This window comes from Globicephala melas, chromosome 7, assembly GCF_963455315.2.
Source record: "Globicephala melas chromosome 7, mGloMel1.2, whole genome shotgun sequence".
Taxonomy (NCBI): domain Eukaryota; kingdom Metazoa; phylum Chordata; class Mammalia; order Artiodactyla; family Delphinidae; genus Globicephala; species Globicephala melas.
The window spans coordinates 8,553,019-8,569,277 of record NC_083320.1 but is presented as its reverse complement, the minus strand read 5'-3'; the positions used below and the strand labels follow the sequence as shown (position 1 = coordinate 8,569,277).

The 16,259-nt window shown below is 38.7% G+C and overlaps 1 protein-coding gene across 1 annotated transcript in view; it reads left to right on the top strand.

Moving 5' to 3' along the window:
* Window positions 1-1,617: 1,617 nt before the first annotated feature.
* PSMD1 (proteasome 26S subunit, non-ATPase 1) overlaps window positions 1,618-16,259 on the top strand; it is a 103,334-nt gene continuing 88,692 nt past the window's right edge. Inside the window, exons 1-7 of the mRNA XM_030876196.2 lie at window positions 1,618-1,790; window positions 5,824-5,867; window positions 6,580-6,653; window positions 6,840-7,009; window positions 10,331-10,536; window positions 13,417-13,560; window positions 15,696-15,922. Of these exons, the coding sequence (XP_030732056.1) occupies window positions 1,775-1,790; window positions 5,824-5,867; window positions 6,580-6,653; window positions 6,840-7,009; window positions 10,331-10,536; window positions 13,417-13,560; window positions 15,696-15,922 (881 nt within the window). The 5' untranslated portion in view covers window positions 1,618-1,774. The remainder of the gene's footprint in view (window positions 1,791-5,823; window positions 5,868-6,579; window positions 6,654-6,839; window positions 7,010-10,330; window positions 10,537-13,416; window positions 13,561-15,695; window positions 15,923-16,259) is intronic.

Sequence of the window (16,259 nt, the reverse complement as noted above, 5' to 3'; positions counted from 1 at the left end):
TTCCGATTTCCGGCTTTTCTTGGAAAAATCAGAAGCTCTCACGACAGTAGCCCTGCATTTGGCACTGCAACACTGTCGGCGCTGAGTAGCCATGGCTCTCTTTAGTTGGGGCATCACTCTTCATTCTGTCACAGTCACCACCACCCCCTACTGCTTCCCTGACACTAGTGTCAGTTGCCGTGCACCATCCTGCTGAGCTGGTGTTTTCTTACACTCGGCCTGCTTCACTCATTCCCGTTACCTGTTAGCGTTTGTGTCTGATTCTTTTAGGAGTGTGGGGCGCACAATTATCTTTATGTGACGGATCAGCCAAAGTGCCTCTGTAAAATAATACTCCCACGCACTCAATCTGTTTGTTTTTCATGCACACCTCCAAGGTGAGCGTCTTTCAATCTGAGCTACAGTTTCTTGAAAAGTGTTTAATAATTATATTTAATATATTTTAACAACAATAGCCTAAGAATACTAATTTTAAAAAAATTCACACATGCCCTGGGACTTCCCTGGCGGTCCAGTGGTTAAGATTCCACACTTCCAAAGCAGGGGGGCGCGGGTTGGATCCCTGGTTGGGGAACTAAGATCTCACATGTCATGAAACTTGGCCACAAGAGTTAAAAAAAGAATTCACACATACGCTCAAGTGTGTCATAAACCAAATTTTATTTCAACTGCAAAACATTGGCTTGTGCCACTGGGTTACATTGTTTCGAGAAGGCCTCAGAAATAAGCTTTAGTAGGTCACTATCCAGCTGAAGAGTAGCTTGATAAGGCTAGTGGCTTTAAAATGCCACCATTTGTCACAAATCTTTGTCAAGGTTTTCTCAGTACTGACTATGGAAGTAAATTGTTTAGTAAAAGCTGGTACAAGACTGCAGATGGCTATCACAACAGGCATTCCAAATTAGATACAATAAAAAACAGGAACCTGTCGCTACGGAGGGAGAGAGGAACCTGTCAGATGTAAGACAAGAACGGAAAATTTGTTTTTCCTTCAGAACACTTTTCACTGTATATCTTTTTATATTTCTGATTTTTAAACCATGTACAGTATTAACTATTACAAATGTAAATAAAAACCTTCATTGTTCAATTTTATTATAAACCAGTGCTTGCTTAGGGATTCATCGTGCTATGATTGTAAAGCATTTATGTTTGGGTTTCTTTGGAAGCTGGGCCCTGGTTTTTTTAAAAAAATGGAAAATCACCCTTCTAAGAAAACGCTCTTTGCCCTACCGGGATCCCTAAAGGCTTGGCTGGGGCGCGGGGTGGGCGCTGCAGGGAGACTTCCCGAGCAGCAGGTGGCGCTACGAGCCCCGCGAGCACCTCTCCTCAACCCGTTTTTCTCAGCAATGGCGGGTGACGGTGGCGGGGGGGGAGGGAGTCCTTTCTCTAGGGGTGGCTATTCTGAAGCCTGATCCCAGGTGCGGACGACGGTTCCCATTCCCGCGGGATCGCTGACCTCGAGGAGGGTTAGAGAACACCATGGAGCTCTCCGTGCACCCTCCCTCGCGAGGCGGGGCGGCAGTGGCGGCACGGAAGACACAGGCCTGGGGAGAATTCGCGCCAGGCGGCAGGCGGGACAGCGGGCAGCCCCGGGGCGGGCGGGGTCCTGGATGAGAAGCGAGCCGGTGGCCTGAAGAGGCGACTGACTGAACCGGGCACCCGGGGAGCCAGGCGGCGCGGCGGAGCGAGCGGGCAGGGAGTTGACAGACGGCGCGGCCGGTGCGGCGAGCGAGCGAGGGAGCGAGCGGGCGGGCTAGTACGGGGCGCAGCCATGATCACTTCAGCCGGTGAGTGGGATCGCAGCCGGCGCCGAAAGGGAGGAGACGCCACGCCGGCTTTTAGCTGAGTCAGGGCCGGTGACTGGGCACCTCCCGGCGGAGCACCGGCCTGCGCGGCTGCTCACTGCGCGAGGCTCACGACCCGGGCCGGGGGCTGGCAGTGTGGCCCGGGCTCTCCGGGGGCCCTCGCGACCCCCTCCGGCTCGGGGGAATCGCGCTGGGTTGACCGGCTCGTTCTTCCTCCGCAGCCACACCCCCGTGCCCGGACACGAGGGGCTTCCTGGGCCCTTCTCCGACCCCGACGTGTTTTCCTTAATTCTCTTCCTTCGGCGGTTGACCATGTGGGCCCGTCCGAGCCCAGCCCTTCCTTGCAGGTGGTTAGGGTGGGATGGTCCCCCAGTGCAGCCGGACTGTAAGGCAGCCCATGCTACTTAAGTACTTCTCGACCTGACCTAGCACCTTTCTCTTTAGAGGGAAATCTAAATTAAACTAGGCTTGAGGCGGGTCGTTTCTGGGTCTGTTCTAAGGATATTTAGTTAAAGCACCCAGAGAACTTTCGTGTTCGGTGAAGACAGCATCCTGAAAGCAGACATTATACTGAGAATCCAACTGTGTTTTTGAGGCTAGATGCTAACTATGCTGCCTTGAAGAAAGAACTCACGGGTGTCTGGGGCAGGTTTCCTACATTTAACCGTTGTGTGCGTAGATCGTGGAGTGACGTTTGCAGCGGGATAAGCTGTAGAAGTCAGGTTTCAAGTGGAGATTTTTAAGTCCCGGGCTGCAGATTGATGTGCACGTAGCTGTCCACAGCCTCGGTGCCTTTTTTCGTGCCTGCTCACAAACTTTTTTCTCGTCCTGTTTTACTCTGCACTTGCCCCACAAGTGCTTTGCTCTAAACAGACTGATAATCAGAGGGCAGTAACTTGTAAGGAGCTCCAAACCATGTGTTTATAAGGATTGCTTAAAGAAATTGGTGGAGACCCTGGGAGACATAATAGTTCTCTTTAAAGACTTGAAGAGCTGTCACGTGTACGTGGGATTAGAGTTTTGTCTCCAGTGGTTACAAATGATTGGGAGATGAATTTTAGTTCAATGTAAGGAAAAGCTTTTCCATCCAGTCGGAGTTCTCTAAAGAGAAAATGAGCACTAAATTTCTTGCTGCTTGTAGACGTAGGCCTCACTGTTTTTCAGATCCCTCTACTTAGCCCACACCACCTTCATCTCTTGCCTGCCTTGCTTTGACAGCCTTAAGGTTTTGTTTTTCCAACAATTGCCTCCGTATAGTCCATTCTTCGTGCTGTAGTCAGAGTATTCTTTTTTAAACCGTAATCACATAATATTATTTTTCTGGTTAAAATCCTTCAGTGGTTTCCATTGTGCTTAAAATAAAATCCAGGCTTATAGGCCTACATGATCTGATTCCTGGCTTGTCTTGTACTACTTTTTTCCTCTCTATACCCTAATCATACTGGCCTTTCTGTTCCTTGAATATGTCAGTTTCTCTCCTATCTCAGGCCCTGTCCCATTCTTTTCCCCCTTTCTAAACTCCTCTTCCTCAAGTTTTCCCTTAGCTTCTCAATCCTTAGTTTCCGCTCAGATGTTAGTCTCTCCTGATCATTCTATTAAAACATGCTGCATCTCTCCCCCTCAGCTGTCCCCTCTCTTCATTACAGTCCTGTAATTACTTTGTTTACTTGCCTGACTACTGTTTTTCTCTCTGTGGTAGAATTTTGGGCGGGAAACTTTTCATAATTCTTAGAACAACTGCCAAGCAGATGACAGAAGTTCAGAATTATTTCTCGAATGAAGAAATCAGTTAGCTAATCAAATCAATAAATCAGTCACCAGAGTATTTTAAGTAGAGGCTGAAACAACACTTGGTGGGGATTTACTAGACTTTAAACCTAATGATTTTTGAGGTCTTACTCTGAGACTCGGTGGTGATAGCATAGTGTGTATTCGTTACTGTCATTGGTTACGTTTACTAGATTACTTATCAGCTTCTGCTCCAAACCTTTTGTCACTTGGTTTCCTGTCCTTTGGCTCTCTATGGGTTAGGATCTGTCCCGGGTGCTAAACAGAACCTAACAGGTACTAGTTTGGATTAGTCAGTTTATTTGTTCATTTATTGCCTAGGCACTTGCAGGGTACTAAGAACACAGTGGTGAATAAGAGGTCAACATGCACTGTTAAGTTTTTCCAAGAGGTTTGGCTGTGAAAGGGAGCGGAGAGATAGAGATAGGTGGTTACTGGAGGGAGACGTGAGAATGAATTTTTTTTTTAACATAATAAAGGAAAATTATGCGTAAAAGCTTTAAAACAATAGTCTCCCACTCCTCTTTTCCCTTATTCATTGAGGCAACTGTTTTCAACTTTTAAGCTGTGTCTTCTGGAGCATACCTTTATATTTATAAATAATATGCTATTTAAAATAATGCTATAAATTGATACAGCAACTTTAGGTAATATCTGCTGACTTCATATTATGGCATAAGAAACTTTTTAGCATCCTGAAACATTCCCCATTCCCCAGGTGCGCCTCGTCCCGCATCTAAAGGTGAGTTCTGTTGTTTTTAAGATGAGAAATATTTGTGTATGAAGTGTAGGTATTTGATTTAGTTGTGTTCCACGGACAACGGCTGCATTTCTAAGCCAGGACAACCATATAACATAGTCATAAGTGAAACCAAACAGAGTATACAGAAATCCATCACCTCTTTTGGTAAAAGCAGTTCAGACATACCGTTGATTGATGATAAGGGAATGGGTAGCATTTTTAGTGTTTCGATAAAGCATTCTGCCATTTATGATCTGTTCCACATTTAAGGTACTCTTGTCTATCAGCTCTTCGATGTCACTGGTTCACAATCCCCCTCCCCTCCCCTGATTGCATTCTTTAATCTGTCTTCTCTTCATGCTGTCAATTCAACCTCTCTGTTCTGGGTTTGTTATACCAACCTAGAGTACCAAGAAGTTCCTTTTATCTGCTTTAATGCTTTTTGAACAGTAGTATGCCCTAGCTAGAACCATGGCATAGTTTTGTTTGCTAAATTTTGAAGCTATTTGGCAGACCTACACTTACCAGTTAGAAATGGCTACATCTCCTAAGGAAAGTTGCCTTGACACTTTGTATCAGCTCACAGTTTCAACTCAGTGTTCCAGCTCAGTGTTCCGGAATGATTTTAAGACCTACATGGAAAACATATCTGAGAGACAGTTTAGTTTCCTTCATGGTCCAAGGACGGTAATTTCCCACGTCTTTTTTTCTAATAATCCCTTTGATATGTGACTGTATTTCAGGGTGCATTTTTTTGGAGAGGACTGTTATTTCCTTTACTCCCCAGTGTTAGTGCTAATCACCTCAGGGTCACATGGGGAATGCTGTGCTTCAGTAATTGAAGTCAGAACAAGTGAGATTGCTCATCATTTAGCAAAACCTTCTAGGTTACTTGTGATTACAACAGAGGTGCCTTAATATAGGCATCTTGAAATAATCGAATTATTTTATTCTGTGAGTTGATGACTAAATACTCCTGCTTTTGTAAATAATTTTATAACTCTTGGTTTATTTTGTGTGAATAATTTTATTCTAAAATTGTGTAGGAAAGTTTCTCATTTTGGTCAGTAAATTAGGCCAGTGATTGACTGTAATGAATATCAGTATGACAAGGAAGGCTTATGGCTCCATTACTGGACCCTATCCCCACAATTTCTAATTCAGTAGATCTGTGATGTGGCCAAGAATTTTTATTTTTAACAAGTTCCCTGGTAATGCTAATGCTAATTGATCCAGGAACCATGCTTTGAAAACTGTTGAATTAGGCAAATAATGTGATATATATGGTATTATGAGGGTTTGATAACATAGTTTATTCTTAAAATTTGAAATATAAACCTTTTCAGTTTTAAAGAAAAATAATGATTCCTCTAGTGAAGTCACCCCTCAAAAAATACTTTTTTTCCAACTCTTGATATATTTTTGACTAAGCATTAGTTTATCTTAGGATATGTATTTCATAATCATATACCTTTTGTCTTATAGCTGGAATAATTTCTCTTCTGGATGAAGAAGAACCACAGCTTAAGGTATGAGTTGAAGAAAAATTAACTGGGCTTAATATGAGTACTTTGAAGCTCTTTGAATTTACTGATAACTGTATATCTTCCACCATTTAAAATAGCTGTCCTACTTAGTCTATCCCTAGTCACTGAAATCTAGCCCCAAAGGACAGGACAGTATTTTGGCAACAGCAGTGGTTTTCCCTAGAGTTTAACAAAGCTGAGGCAAATAAATCTCAGTGTGGCACCTGGAAACCACACACACACACACACACACACACACACACACACACACACACACACACACACACACACACACACACACACACACACACACACACACACACACACACCAGTTTTCTTATCAACGGCAATCACAAAAAGGTACTTCTGCATCACATATTTTAAAACTATTTTCATATGACAAAAATTTGGAATATACTTCAGTTGGCTCTAGGCACCTGAATTCATTTATATCCAAACCAGCAGCCTAGAGTCAATCTTACACATACTGTCAAAGAAGAAAAATGTTCAGTATGATAAGGAATGACATTATGTTTTATGATTGAAAACAGAAAGGAAGTATGTAAGCCCAATGGAAAGTCAGTTGGTAAACTTTTGTATTTGTCATTTAGTAAATATGACTTAGAATTTGGCCACTGATTTTTTGGAAACTTTTTTTAAGGAAGTATAATGGTAAGTCTGTCTCAAAATCGAATTTTGGTTTTATCTTCTACAGGAATTTGCACTACACAAATTGAATGCAGTGGTCAATGACTTCTGGGCAGAAATTTCTGAGTCTGTAGACAAAATGTAAGAATTTACTTTATTTCTATAAATTGGAATAAAGTAGATCAACCTTAATTATCTGTGGGTCTTGTGGCTTATTAATTCATTTAGAGATTTGCTGTCACTAAATTGCGGCTTGAGTATATAGATTTGGAATTTTTAAGGAGAACCACAGTTTGAACTAGGCCTATACTTCCTAATTTCTTTCAGAGAAGTTTTGTATGAAGATGAAGGTTTCCGGAGTCGGCAGTTTGCAGCCTTAGTGGCATCTAAAGTATTTTATCACCTGGGGGCTTTTGAGGAGTCTCTGAATTATGCACTTGGAGCAGGTGACCTCTTCAATGTCAATGATAACTCTGAATATGTGGAGACTATTATAGGTAATTATCTTCTATCTAGTAAGGCTTTATCTTGTTGGCTTCTTTCTTGCTCTAGTACATATAGCATTTTTTTCCCTGAATCTTTGAGGTTGCCACATTTCATTTTAATTGAAAGTTCATAATCTTTCTACAGTAATTTTATGCAGCCTGAGTTTTTAGATCTGCCTTAGAATTCTGTGCTTTTATTTTTTGTCCTAATGAACAATAATATGAATAACAGTAATAATAAAGACACTCTACTCACAAAATATTTTAATAATGAATCTAAGAAATTATTCAGAAGCAGCCAACTTAACACAAAGATAGTTATCTCAGTGATTATGTTTATCTCTTTTCCAGTGAGCATACTGTTATATGAAAAAATTAAATCAGATTATTGTGAATATCAGAAATTAAATGATAGTAATTTATAGAGTTGTTTCTAACACAGGAAGCCATTATTGAGTGTTTCCATTGTACTAGGCACTGTACTGGTCGTTCTTCATAGCATAGTTTATTCCACAGTTGCCCTGTGAAGAAGGAGCTAGCCTTGTTTTACAGATGAGAAAACTTGGGTTTCAAGATGATAAAGGCACATGGCTGTTAAATAGGAGGGTCAGAATTTAAAACCCAGGCTTCCTCACTACGAAATCCATACTGTTTCTACTAGTAGCCATTTTTTTTTATTTGCTTCTGTATTTTTGAAGTGAGAGGGTAGCACACAGGTAAGGTTTGGGATTCTCTGTCTTGTAAGTTGAACCAGCTCTGTAAGAGTTCGTTCAAAGCTTTTGTAGCTTTAAAAATGTTTGAAAACTCCTGTTCTGATAGATGAAAGAAGGGATTGCATACCCTTCAGATGTGTCTTTTTGACTATCAAGCTTTAGATCATAGTTACAGAGAGCCCAAGAGTGTGTTCTCTGTCAAGTGTGTATAGTATAGTTTTTTGAATTGCTGATTAAGAGGAGATCTGCATTATTCACCTGAACCCTTAAAAGGAGAATATTGGTATTCTCTTTCAGAAATTGGGAAATGCTGCACAAGGCAGTCCAGAGAGGTACTTTTCAAATGTCCCTGAAGTTTGAAGTAAGATTTTGTGTTCACATTTAAAATTTTTTTGCCATGATGGTGTGAGAATGTTGCAAGTAAGTTTATTGTTGTTGGGAACTCACTGAATTGGAGTTTTCATCTGTGAATCCTGTGGGAAGAACAGATGATTTTAAAGAATAGACCGTATCATTTGAAACCAGAGCACTTTCCCTACATTAAGTTAGAAATGGTGAGTTAAGTGCATTTATCTCTTCTCTCTTATTTGAAGGATTTTTTTTTTGATGAATGTTGATAATTTTTTCCTGTGGTGATCTGCAAGTGCTTGCAATGTTAACATGTTACAAATGATGCTTTTAATCAGGACAGCTGGTCTCTAAGAGGCTATGAGGTGGTAGATGCCTTCCTATGTATCATCTTAGTCTTAGCTTGTAGAAGGTGATTGTTGACTGGTAGACCAGTTCTGTTTGCTTTTCTTTGTGTGGAAATGGGGTTCACCCTTCTAGTTTTCTTGGGACTATTAGAATGGATTTTTTTAAATGTCAGTGAGATTTGTGAGAGAATATATAAAATAGAATTTAGGAAAGCCTTCCTAGGCTCTTAATGAATGTCATAAACAGTACACTCAGAAAAGTCAAGGCTAGAATTTTCAATCTTCTCCCGATTGTTATAAGACTTCAGCTAGGAATGAAGCTCGGTTCTGGAATACAGTTATGACATAAACCTGGTAAGTCAGAGCACAGGTCTCATTTGAAACCTGGGAGGTAACATTTTTCTTCCTCAGTTATTAACTAAGGAAAGCTCCCCAAATGTTATAAATCTGAGATTCCTTTCTGATGAGGTAGGGGAATGTTTCCTCACAACTGCATTTGGTTCAAAAAGCTCATATTAGGGCCTGGTGAAGATTTTCTGCAACCAAACTTGTTTAAGGTCTGCTTGTGAGTGCCACTTAGTTCTTACTAACTGTACCTGAACCTGCCTAATCCTACCTGGATGGACCCTGAATGTGGTATATTCCAATTTATAAAAGTCCTCTGCTTCCCCCAAAATATAGACCCATTAACATGGGCCATCTAGTAGACCAGCAGTTCTTTATCCTAGTTCAAATCATTTCTGTTTCCTGGGGCTATAGTTTGCAACTAATTAACCTTTTCCTTGTACCTTTCTCTTTGAAAGGGAGGGTGACAGGCCAGTGAGTTATAGAGAGGATAACTATTATATATGTCATTCAGCTTGAGTGGCTGTTTTCCTTAAGAAGGTGGAAGAAGGTTTAGGGAAATTTCCTTTCTTGGTTGCTCCTAAAAAGTTTAAGTTATGATTGTAAAGTAGTGTAAGTTGTAAACATGATACCCTTCAGTATGTTGCCTCATCCTCCCCATTCACCCAAATCACTGTGAAATGGGAAAGCCAAATTATGCACATGCACCGCTGCATGAATTTTCAGACTCCCTGTTTGGGGGAGAGGGGAAGTATATGTGAATAGGTTCAACCTACCTCACATTGAGACTGAATATTTTAGCTGATTGCCGGAAAGGTTTTTGGAAATCTTCTTGGGATTGCCTTTAGAACCTGTGGCACATTTCAGGTCATAGACAGACTCTCTACTATCAAGGATCTGATAGTTTCATTAATGTGAAGAAGTGTAATTTATAGCCGTGTGATAATTGCTACAATAGGGTTTTTGTTAATATCCTCAATCATGGCAAGTGTTTGTGTTTGAGAGTGAAAACAGCAGCTGTTTGTAGCCAACTCTGTAGAATAAGCAACTTAGTCAAGTTGAATAACATAATTTTGAATAATAAACAGTAAAAAGAGAAATTTTTTTTTAAAATTATTTATTTTGTGGCTGCATTGGGTCTTCGTTGCAGTGCACGGGCTTCTCATTGCAGTGGCTTCTCTTGTTGCAGAGCACAGGCTCTAGGTGCGCAGGCTCAGTAGTTGTGGTGCACGGGCTTAGTGGCTCCGCGGCATGTGGGATCTTCCTGGACCAGGGCTCGAACCCGTGTCCCCTGCGTTGGCAGATGGATTCTTAACCACTGTGCCACAAGGGAAGTCCTAGAAATGTTTTAAATAATGTCAGCTTACTGGAATTAGTGTGTAGCCCTGCAGTGTAACTGTTACGAACGGAACAATATTAATTTGAAGGTATAACTTACAGCATTTAAAAAATTTGAAATTTGCTCATTACTCCATAGTCATCCCATAAGTTATTTTTATGATTATAAATGTAGGCATTGTCCTTTCTAGTAGTATAGCCCAATTTACCATCTGATCAGAGTTATTTTATTTTCTCTATAGCAAAGTGCATTGATCACTACACCAAACAGTGTGTGGAAAATGCAGATTTGCCTGAAGGAGAAAAAAAACCAATTGACCAGAGATTGGAAGGCATTGTGAATAAAATGTTTCAACGATGTCTAGATGATCACAAGTATAAGCAAGCTATCGGCATTGCTCTGGAGACACGAAGACTGGACGTCTTTGAGAAGACTATACTTGAGTCGGTAGGTAGATGATGGGATTTTAGAGGTTGCTATTGATGAAGAATCAGCAGAGCAAATAATTAAAACTGAAAATTGCACGGATAGTGAAAAGAAAATCTAACTTAGATATAATAAGGTGCTCTTTTGCGAAAAATTTTATTTTTATATTTATAAAATATATGTATTTTATGTTTATAAATGAACCTTGGCTGTGTTTCGTGTTTGTCAAATAGTTGCTTTTATCTTACCCCATTTATTCCTTTGAGATCTTGCATGGGGAAGTTGTCTTAATTACCCTGCCCTTTTTAAGAAGACTGTATGGGTAAACTACTATTGTAATGCATTTATCATGGTTAAAACTGTAAGCTACATTCCTGGTTTGGGGGTGTTTTGCAATAATTATGACAGTTGTAAGTCACCAACCAAAGTGGTCAGAGAGGTGCAAGACTGAGTTAAATGGACATTGATCTGCATGCCCACTTTGCCTGCCTCACTACCTATCGTTTTCCACAAGCTAGCTCTTTGCACTCCAGCCATTTTGACCTTGTCTCTTCTGCTAGATGTACCATACCCCATTCCCTTTGCCAAAAGTATTGCCCCTGCCAAAAACATCCTTTTCCCTTTCTTTCTTTACCTGCTGTATTCCTGTTCAAGATTCACAGTTCAGCTCAACTGTCATTTGTTTACAGATCCTTCTGTCAATCCCTGCCAGCCATACCCTCCTCAACCCTTAGGTCCAGCTAGGTCCACCAGATTATAACCTCCTTAAGGATAGGTACTTTCACCACTGGGTCTCCAAAGCCTAAGGCAGTGTTTAGCAGCAGTGGTAAGATTAGTTTAAATGAGTAAATGAATGAATGACCCAGTGTCATAGAACGGCCCTTATTTTGCTCTGTTTGATTTTTGTGCAGTTGTAGTTTCTCCTTGTCTTCAGGTGAATAGAACTAAAATATTTGTTTTTATTCATTCAACAAATATTTTTTGAGTGCATATTATGTGTCAGACACTGTTCTAGACATTGGAGATACAGTGGCAAACAAGACCAACAAAGTTCCTGCACAAGTGGAATAATCCACTGGGGGAATAGGCAGTGAAGCCTTATTCCCTATAAGGTAAAGGGGTGATAAATTTTTTTAAAAAGAATAAAGCAGAGTGAGAAATGCGTCTTACTTTACATCCCAGTGCACATGTACATATAGATGTAACTTAGGATGAAATAATACCTACTTTTTCTACTTACAATGTAATCCTGATATTTTAAAATTGTATTTCATTTTTTAAAAAATGCTAGTCCCGTTAAGTTGATTTCATAATGTATACGCCGATAGGTCACAACTTGCTTTTTTAAAAAAATATTCTTTTAATCATTGAACAAAGCTATCTTTAAATTTTATAGTGCTTTACAGTTTTCGAAAGTTTCACACACATGATTTCATATAATCCTATAATAACCCTTTTTTATCCCCTACTCCTATATTGCCCTTCCCCCTTCCCTGTCCCCACTGATAACTACTAGTTTGTTCTATCTGTGAGTCTGCTTTTATTTTTTGTTTTATTCACTAGTTTGTTGTATTTTTCAGATTCCACATATAAATGATATCATGCAGTATTTGTCTTTCTCTTTCTGACTTATTTCACTTAGCATAATGCCCTCCAAGTCCATCCATGTTGCTGCAAATGGCAAAATTTCATTCTTTTTTGTGGCTGAGTAGTATTCCATTGTGTATATATATATGTGTGTGTGTGACACCCCACATCTTTATCCACTCATCTGTTGATGGACACTTAAGTTGCTTCCATATCTTGGCTATTGTAAATAACACTGCTATTGGGGTGTGTATATCTTTTCGAATTAGTGAATTTTGTGAATTTTTAATTTCTCAACTCGCTTTTTGAGAAGTACACTTGTAGCTCTTCAGCATGCTTATCATGCTGAAGGACTTTTATAGGTTAGTATCTCAAATATTGGGTATGCTTATTTATGTTGAAGGACTTTTTTAAGTTAGTATCTCAAATATTGGGTATGCTTTGAAGAACCACAAGGTAAACATAAATAATCTGGAGGGGCTTCCCTGCTGGCACAGTGGTTAAGAATCCACCTGCCAATGCTGGGGACATGGGTTTGAGCCCTCGTCCGGGAAGATCCCACATGCCGCGGAGCACTAAGCCACAGTAGTTGTGCGCCACAACTACTGAAGCCCATGCCCCTAGAGCCTGTGCTCCGCAACAAGAGAAGCCACTGCAGTGAGAAGCCCACGTGCCGCAACGAAGAATAGCCCCCGCTTGCCACAACTAGAGAAAGCCTGAGCGCAGCAGTGAAGACCCAACGCAGCCAAAAATAAATAAATAAAAATTTTTTAAAAATTTATTAAATAAATAAATAAACAAATAATCTGGAGTCAAAATTTCCTCGGGAGAGCACCAGCTAGATGTGACAGCACTCAAAGCTTGAGTCACTCAGAGCTGGAGAATAGTTCTATCACATTGTGTTCCTGGCCAGTGAGTATAGGCGGTAAGTCATGAGGATTAGCAAGACTAGAGGCAGACACAATTGAAAAGCATAGCCACTTGGTATATGTACAGCTGTATAGATCTTTTTATAATAATTAACAGCACCACCACAGTTATAGTATACTATGGTCATATAGTCATGATCCTGGATGATCACTAAATATTTAATTGTTTTCAACCTATTTTTTTTCATGAAGACAGGGAAATAGGTAATTTTCTTTTAAGATTTTCATCTAAAATGGTTAAAAATTTTAAGGTTTATTGTTTAAGTAGCAAATAAATCTTTAGCTGCCTAGAATGACTAAAGAATATCGATTAAAATAATTTGATTTCTAAATAAACATGCTTCAGTAACCAGATAATCATATCTCTTCAAATTATCTCTTTCAGAATGATGTCCCAGGAATGCTGGCTTATAGCCTTAAGCTCTGCATGTCTTTAATGCAGAATAAACAGTTTCGGAATAAAGTACTGAGAGTTCTAGTTAAAATCTACATGAACTTGGAGAAACCTGATTTCATCAATGTTTGTCAGGTAATAACATTGCATTACTTTACACTGTACTGCTGAGCCATGCCTCACTACATTATATTATATAACATCACGTCACTACAGTTTCATACATGTATCTCAATTGATCTTTACAACAGCCTTGTGAAGATACTTTATGCGTTTATATTCCATTTTACTGATAAGAAACTGAATCTCTCAAAACTAAAAAGCTGTTATAATATGTTATTTCTATGTATTCTTTTTTTCACTTTGAAAATAATCCAGGCATTTAAGGAAATTTTTGAAAATGAGATTAAAAAAAAAAAAAGGTAGAAGAAAAGATAAAAACGGTACCTATGTTATGTCATTTCTAAAAAGAATTTCAGCTATAAAAATTATCTTTGGTTTCATTCCCCAAACACCAGACAAGACCTTTGGGTATATTTTCTTTATCTCTTTTATTGTATGGACTTGCTTGCACACTTTAAAAAAAATTAAGACAGTATAGAAAATATATAAAATGAAAAGTGTATCTTTCCCTTTCCATTGGCCTTTTCCCAATTAAAAGATTCATAACTGTTTTTCCTCCACCTACTAGCACATGTGGAGCTACCTCATTCTTTTCAATGGCTAGATTGTGTTTTATTGACAAATTTTTGTATTCTGCTTAGAGCACAGCATTTTATCACGCATTTGGTTTGTTATATTTTCATTATAATGTGTTCTCAATATGTGTTTCTATCCTCTATACATATTTAAAATTTAGATTAATACATCCTTTTTTTCAATGCTTTTTTAAAAAATTGAGTATAGTTGATTTGCAGTATTATGTTAGTTTTAGATGTACAGCAAAGTGATTCAGGTTTTTTTTTTTTCCAAATTATTTTCCATTATAGGTTATTACAAGATACTGAATATAGTTCTCTGTGCTGTACAGTAAATCCTTGTTGTTTATCTATTTTATATATAGTTTTTGATGCTTTTTAAACCAAGTGTGAAACACAGAAAAAGCTAGAAGAAAAATATCCACCTTTATATCACCCGAAGTCCACCTAACAGTATATTTCCTTTCACTTTTCTCTGTAGAGGTTTTTGGAGTTTTGTTTGCTTCTAAATAGTTTTTAATAGTTTTAAAAATGGTTTTTAAAAACTTACATGAAAAACGGTAGTCCTTTGCTTTCTTCCTCTATGTATTTCAGTTTTATTCCTCAGAAGTAATTTTATTTCTTTTAGCTATTTTATTCCTTGTCCCTGTAAATTTTTTTTAAATTTATTTTACATTTTTAAAATACATTTTTGAACAGATAATATTACATTCACATGATTCAAAATTCGTGAAGAATCAAAGGATATACAGTAAAAAGTCTTCTTGACACTTCTTTCCTTTGGCTCCCAATTTCCCTTCCCTGGAAGCAAACAGTATCAATTATATATTTCCTTCAATTTAACATTTTTTCATGTTTTGACATTTCACAAATTCTTATACAAACTCTTTCTTGATTGTGCAGTAGTCATTCAGTGGATATACTTTGCCTTTCTTAACCAGTCTCCTGGTATTGGTCATTTATTTTGTTTCCATAATTTCCTATTCTTAATTTATAATAACTTTGGTTAATGTGTTCATTTTGAAATTGAGTTATTTGCTGCTTAAGGGAACAAGAAAATTTAAATTGAATTCTTAAAAGAAAAATCCTAAATTTATTGGGTGGATTTTGTTAAAACATGTGGCAAATCCTAAGAGTAGTAAGAGAAATACTTCAAAATGGTCATTTTAAAATGTGCCTCTTGTCCTGGCCCAGCACAATACAATGTGTTAAATGAATGAACGACTCCTACAATTTATGGTAAAGCAGAAAATAAGTTACTACAGAGCACTTGATAGCGATTTATGGATAAGATTTAAAGAAGCCAAGATTCACTCACCAACTGGTTATTGAATATTGCTGATTGCCAGGCACAGTGTTAGGAGCTGTGAATATAAGTTGTATGGATTTTCTTATGGAAGGCAGATTCCATTTTCAGGAAAACTTTGGTGCCAGGATCAGAAATAGAATGCTAGACTAGATAGTTAGTCTGCCCCAGTTTGCCTTTACTTATATTTGTTGACTATCACTCTGTAAGTATCTTGTAGACAAAGTTTTCAATTATTATGTAATTGTTCTTTATCTGCATTTCAGTGCTTAATTTTCTTAGATGATCCTCAGGCCGTGAGTGATATCTTAGAAAAACTGGTAAAGGAAGACAACCTCCTGATGGCTTATCAGATTTGTTTTGATTTGTATGAAAGCGCTAGCCAGCAGTTTTTGTCATCTGTAATCCAGAATCTTCGAACTGTTGGCACCCCTATTGCTTCTGTGCCTGGGTCCACCAATACGGGTACTGTTCCAGGATCAGAGAAAGACAGGTAAAAGTATCTTTTTCTGTATCAGAACTAATTCAACAATCTTTATTTCATTTTGGGAATAGATATTTATAGACAACATAATCTAAGAATAAATTTCACCATTAGCTTTCATAGATTAGCCTCTTACTAAAGCTATTCCTCTGTTTTGCACTCTGCTGCATACATTAAGGAAAACCAAAGAAATGGACCCTTATGGAAAGAAATGGAAGTGGTTGTCTGATGGGGAGGGTGCTTGCCAGACAGCATGTGTGCTATTTAATCAGGTAAATTAAAAATCTCAGATAGGGCTTCCCTGGTGGCGCAGTGGTTAGGAATCTGCCTCCCAATGCAGGGAACA